The sequence below is a fragment of the Cydia pomonella genome, chromosome 13 (genome assembly GCF_033807575.1).
Source record: "Cydia pomonella isolate Wapato2018A chromosome 13, ilCydPomo1, whole genome shotgun sequence".
Taxonomy (NCBI): Eukaryota; Metazoa; Arthropoda; class Insecta; order Lepidoptera; family Tortricidae; genus Cydia; species Cydia pomonella.
This window is the reverse complement of record NC_084715.1, coordinates 20,845,099-20,851,946: the sequence shown is the minus strand read 5'-3', so window position 1 is coordinate 20,851,946 and position 6,848 is coordinate 20,845,099. Positions and strand designations below refer to the sequence as shown.

Genomic DNA, 6,848 nt, shown 5'->3' with positions numbered 1-6,848 from the left:
ATTCGATTCGATTATATCGGCTCATACGTAACGTACAAATAGCCATGTCTGTTGGCTTTGAACGTTGCCCCTGTAACTTAAATTATATTATGTATTTGTCTGCTCTTGTGTATTAATTTGGTATTTTATTTATTCATATTCATATTATATTCATATTCATATTATATTCTGTAATTTTACTTCTATTCTAATGTGTAGTTTAGATTGGAATTTGTTAAATATGCATAGGTAAGTAATTTGTAATTTTGTAATATTTACCGTATAAGCGCTTTTTGCTTATTATTTACTGTAAGCACACATATATATTATATAATGATATAAACGAGATCGAAATGTCAGATAAACGTCAACCCATACATAATCCATAATAGTAAAAGAAAATCAAAGGCTATTGTTTTTTGCCCGCCTGATGGTAAGCAGTATCCGTAGCCTATGTACGCCTGCAACTCCAGAGGAGTTACATGCGCGTTGCCGACCCTAACCCCCTCCAGCCCCTCGTTGAGCTCTGGCAACCTTACTCACCGGCAGGAACACAACACTATTAGTAGGGTCTAGTGTTATTTGGCTGCGATTTTCTGTAAGGTGGAGGTACTTCCCCAGTTGGGCTCTACTCTAGATCTGGAATGATTTTCTTTTCTTTGAAGGGAATAATCGAGTGATAACGATTATGGGCAAAACTATAGGTACTTAATTTGCAATTAAAAATAAAGATAATATTACATACTAGCAACACTAGCCTCTTCTTGTCAAATTGTCAATTTTCCATCTGTGACTAATTTCAGTGCCGTACACTTCAATTTGTTTCGATAGAATTTTCAAGTTCACGAAACCCAACCAGCCATTCTTGTTTCGGTCTCGAGCTCGTCGCGTTCGCTGCGCTTGACGCTCGTTTATTTTGTTATGCGATGTCGGGAGTGAAAGGAGTTCTGTAACGCACGAGTGTTTTCATTAACCGTACTGTTTACAGCATGATTGTGTAAACTGGTCTGGACTAATGTCTGTTATTTGTTGAACGAATTATCAAGAAAACGTAAACATGGTGCAGGAATTCGTGTCTCCCGTGAGGGTCCACAAGTTCCCATTCGAAATGGTTATGGCTGTAAGTAGTCTTGGTTTATTGTAACTGTATGTCTCTTGAAAACCAATTCTTCACACAGAATACCTGACTTATGTATTTAAATAACAAAGCAAATGTCCATAGAGATATCTTTTTGAGTGTCTTAAAATAGTTAGAATGTTGTTGGACTATAGAGGAGCCTATTTCTAACTATAAATCCTTGAAATACAGTTATTTGAACCCAAAGCATTACATCTGTTGAAATGAAGCAAATGACTACATAAATCACAGGAAACTATTGTTTTACCACATCATCTTTTATCAATATAATACAAAGTAACTATTGTTACGTATGGATGTCATTATGAATGACTTTCTAGGTATTTATTTGGTAGGTTTAAATCTAGTTCTAAAGGCTGAGTATTACTGAACAACACTTTTAGTAAATAAACAAAAAATGATACAAGGGTATAATTACAATTAATTTATAACACAACAAACCTGTTTAAGCATTAAATTGTAAACTTGTATAAACACAAATTATATGCAAATGACCAGACTGGTTGTAAACGCAAGTTAAAGGCTGTGAAGTTGTAATCGAGTGCCCTTGACCACATTCCTTACCTTCATGATTTACAAATCAGTAATTTGAGAATTTATATATATTGACTATGCTAATTAAAAAAAAATGCTAGTTATGAGTTTTCTGTGACTGCTGCTAAGGTGTAAAGACCTTGTACAGCAGTAACAGAAAAACTACCAAGACTACAGACTGTAGTGTTCAATGCATACACACACACATCTACACTTGCCTTGAAACATTTACCATACACAGGCACAGGCTTTTGAATCAAAAAAAAAATCTTAATTGTCTGTCATTTTATCAAATACTTTACACTTTATAAAACAAAATCCCCCGCTATAAAACTCAAAAAGTACTGAACGGATTTTAACCCAGTGTGCATCTATCAATATATCGTTTTCTTGGTTTAGGTTAGGTAAGGTTTAGGTATATAAAATGTTAAGGTTTTGTGTAACCAGTGCGGAGCCAGGGCTGGGTCGCTAGTAGACAATAGTAGGTAGTTAAAGATAAAACTAGGAAAAGTAAGGCAAATAAATGCTTAGAACAAATGAAGAAAACCAAATTCTATACTCTGGCCTTTTAATAAGATAAAACTCATCACCCAGGAACTAAAATTTAAAATCAAATTTATTTTGTATTCAAACTCAGAATTTGCCAGCTTCAAACGCAATAATTCGTTTATTCACTTTTCTTAATAATGATTTGTCACTTTTTTCAGTTTTTATGTATGTCCAGTGCTTTATATAATGTGCTCATTAACAAGACAATAGGATTCACAGTCAATGACCTTTTTAAAGTATTCATTATTGTTTCTGCAATAAAGGACAGCTATTTAAATAAGATCTCAGAATTATGCCAATAACACACACAATAAGTATGATATATGTATTTTCATAATAAGGACAACATCCTAACTTTACGAATAAAGCTAATAGTTTTTCTGATTGTACATAATGCTGCATTTTTCTGATTTTTCATATCTTTAGTTCACTGCTATTATAAATAAATATGTCTGGAGTCTCGGTTCCATAATCCTAACATGGTTCTTATTTGAAAACGAAACCTACAGTGGCCATTCGGATCTTAAACATTAAACAACTTGTATGTGATTAAGGCATTCCAATAAGGTTCTATTTTGTCTGTGGAATTTATTATTCTTTTCATTTATTACTCTCTCTCTCTCTCTCTCTCTGTGGTCGCTCCCTCATGACTGAGGATCGTGGTCATCGGTGGGTGTGGATGCTCCATACCTAGTTTTTATTTATGATCTGCGACCATGGGTGCCTGCTCACCGCGTCTGACGACCGAGCAAAAGTTGTTTGAGGATCTCTTACACTTGATCACTCCATCTGCTTGAGGACCATCCCCAATTTATTACAATCTCCAATCAATCCCGTATCCCGTTATTTATTACAATATTTAAATATTCTAATGAAACAGTCTTTATACCTATTGTTGAAGCATTTTTACTGCACACACTTGCAAAAAACTGTTTAATATTCTACATAGAATTGCAATAATTTCACTTGAAAGTCTGCATCCTTGATTCGAACAGGCGTGCTATAGGTACTAATACTAGTATACGTTAAGGCTGAACCGTCTGTTTTTCCTTTTGTTAGAGTGAAACAAGTAGTTTATCCTCACGTTAAAGTACATTGTGAGGCTTGGATAGATGCGTGTATTGTATATACGTATGTACGTAATGTACATGCACCGTAGACGTTGCTGATTTAATATCCAGGTCTACACACGCTTTTATTATCTTGTCATATAGCCAAAGATTTCAAAAGCAAAGATAGGCCTGTTCATATTATTCCGACCGAACATTCTCGTTTGGTGTGCCTTGGTGGAATGCTACAACGTGGTGTTACTGACACCGCTGTGTTGACACCATTCTTGGTCGCAAGGCACGCCTTTAAATAAAGCTATATTTCGTATTCAGAATATTTCCGACTTCTCACACGGTTAGGATTAGGACCGAAGTCATTGGTCAGGATTGTGGCTGAACTTGGCGAGTGTCAGGAATTTTACGAACTAGTAGAATCCAGCTAAGGTTGGAGTAGGACCGAGGAAAGGGAAAGAGAAGTTTCATTTGTTAAACCCTACACACGGTTAACTAACTACTTCTGCGGATTGTACCCACTAACAGCCTCTAGTTTTTTTTAGCATTAGAAATAAGGTACCTAAACAATATTGACATCATTGACATATATCTAAGGACGGGCCTGGCGGGCAATAACAATGGGGCCAGTACAGCGGTGTCACGCACACGAATTCGAGCCAATCGTGCAGTCTTTCATTGACATGCCTTTTATTGAAAAACACTTTTTAGAAATCAGTAACTTATAATTATACTTATGAAAGCAAAATAAAGTAAATGATCGTATATGATTAATATTTGCCGTGACTTATTTTTCAAGTGTTTTTCAATGAAAAGACACGTCAAAATAGCTTACCTTTCTTTCTAATGTTAAAACAAACGAACTATAGCAACGAAGGTAAACAGAAGTTGAAAACACGTATGTACATTTGTAGACACGATGTGACGAAACCTGCGCGTGACCGCCTATGACCATGGCCGTGCGAGGTGTTTTGCCAGACATATCATATGAATATGTAACTTAACATACCTGAAGTAAACGTGTATTTAATTTGATTTTAAGAATTGACTCAATTTGATGCTTTAGTCAGGATAGACACTTAAGTCTTCTTTACACTCGAGTCCTTCCTACAGGTCTTAGATAAGTCTAAATTTATAAGTTTTTTGTCAAAAATTTAATTATTGATTCAAGCTTATTATCGCTGACTGTACTTTTCTTTCAACAGGCAATATTTATATACCGGGTGTTTTCTGTAAACACGAGCAAATAATGAAAACATATATTTTACTCCTCAAATGATGACACTTTTGTTCAATAACTTTTAAAAATTATGAAGTCTTTAGATTTCTTATTTTACATACAAAAAATGCATGTCATATCAATGTGGTTCAGTGAAGGGGACGGACTGAAAATCAGCGCTGCGCAGTCAATTTGTAATAAAATGGCTGACGCAGCGTATGCTGAGTCCGTTCCTTTTGCCGCGCATGCCTATTATTATTTTTTTTTAAGTGAAACATTGTATTTTGTGTGGCAATAAATGGTTTCTTATTCTTATTCTTATTCTAAAAAATATTGTTTTCGATGTACGCCATCATGGTTGTAATTAACGTTACTTTGTCACGCTTTAAACATGACAAAATTCGCAACGCATTGCGTCTTACAATAAATTTTTAAGTGTAATAAAAATTAAATCATAAGTTATTTATAAAAGTCGTTGAACAAATGTTGGTCAGTTTGAGGACAGCCTACAGTTTAATTTATTGCTCCTGTTATAGGCAACACACGGTATTTATACTAGCCGAGACAATTCTAACAAACCCAAATAAAATTAGGCTCCGTCGTTTTGTTACGGAGTTCCTATGGCCACCTTCCAGCTCCATCATCAGATCAGCTCTATGTCATAATAGTATTGCATGCAAATTATTAGCTCCTTCGGAAGCCGGGAAGTGAGTCAAATTTAACTTGCTAGATTTGACCCGTACAAACATACATTGCAAGTTAAATAAAAGCTTTAAAATAAATCTTCACTATTTAATTCATACGAATTATAATAAAAGGGGTAAAAACGTTTGTAAGTCGAATGTACCCCGATATGATTCGAGACTAGTATCTCGGTATTGTAGACAGATGGACTTCAAACGGCTGTTTTAGACCGTTAGCACTCTAACCCCCCATCCGAAATCACAACAGCGTTGTAACCGCCTAAGGGCGCCCGCTAGCTGGCGCGGTTACACGGAGCAGGTGAGCGGGTTAACGATAAATAGTATGAGCAACACTAACTGGAGTGGACGAGTACGATGGATTTTACCTACAATGGCACCCGCGTGCGTGCGCCTACGCCGTGCAACCGCGCCAACTAGCGGACGCCCATATGGAACTTGTGTTTATGTCCCTTACAATGCAGTTAAAATGAAATCTGTCTCTAAACTATGCTCTTGGTTTTTGTATGTTATGTTAGGTTTCTTCAGCTATCAACTTTATAATCTATCAAAAATGACCTACTTAGATCGCAAAACTGCCATAAATATGTTTATGGCGTAATGAAAATACAAATGGCGGGTTCTTAATGACTGATAGTTAAAACTGATTGGTATAGACACATTAGACACATGCGGAAGATATAATGGGGGTAAATCGTTCACAACTACGTGTAGGTTGTTACTCCATAGGCTACGGTGACTGCTTACCATCAGTCGGGCCGTATGTTTGTTTGCCATCGACATAACATAAAAAACTATACGAATACTAGTAAAAATGCTACCGAAAAACAACTGACTCAGTCGTTTGCCAATATCAGGGATAATTCGATACATAATTAAGCCCACTTTCAGCCAAAGGCCTCCCAATTTCTCCGCTGATCCCTCCGGCCACTCCAAGTAGTTCATTTCATCATAGAGGTCTACCAGTACCCTGACTTGAGTGTTCGGGCTCTCACTTTCTTAGTGATTTTGCCCCACGTATTAACAACCAGCTCATAAAAGACAAATGTAATTAGAGTCAGATCATACCCACGACAGCGCGAGGCGCTGGAAGACGGCCCGCCACCTGGTTGACAACGGTCCAGAAGGACCTAAAAGAGATAGGAGTAGGTGACACCGTAGGTCAAAACCAGTGGAAAAGGCAGACAAGGAGAGCTGACCCCAGATAATGGGATAAGGCTTAGAACAAGAAGTAAGTAATTAGAGTCAGATCAAGATAACTTGGCAGCTATTTTGATAGCCCAGACGGTGTAAGTGTCAAAGTAAACGTCATAATTTTATAGAAACTTGACTTTTAAAATAACCAGTGTACCGTCTGGAATATCAAAATTCCTGCCAACTTATCTTGATTTGACTCTATGGTGTTTCTCAATTCCATTTGCTTTATGGTTTTCATGATCGAAAACGGATTGAGATTATGAGTTTCATCTTTTTTTTTTTTATACCACGACGGTGGCAAACATGCATACGGCCCGCCTAATGGTAAGCAGTCACCGCAGCCTATGGACGCCTGCAACTCCAGAGGTGTTACATGCGCGTTGCCGACCCTTTAAAAACCTGTACACTCCTTTTTTGAAGAACCCCATACTGTAGACCCTCGGAAAAACCTTATTATTATGTTTGTCAAA

At 36.7% G+C, this 6,848-nt stretch overlaps 1 protein-coding gene across 3 annotated transcripts in view; it reads left to right on the top strand.

The window, feature by feature from the left end:
• The first annotated feature begins 536 nt into the window (after positions 1-536).
• Positions 537-6,848, top strand: part of LOC133524590 (protein real-time) — a 289,768-nt gene continuing 283,456 nt past the window's right edge. For 2 of the 3 annotated variants that reach the window (XM_061860690.1, XM_061860689.1), the window contains exon 1: positions 537-1,099. In XM_061860690.1, coding sequence (XP_061716674.1) covers positions 1,037-1,099 — 63 coding nt within the window. In that variant the 5' untranslated portion in view covers positions 537-1,036. The remainder of the gene's footprint in view (positions 1,100-6,848) is intronic. The other variant, XM_061860691.1, reaches the window with a different exon arrangement.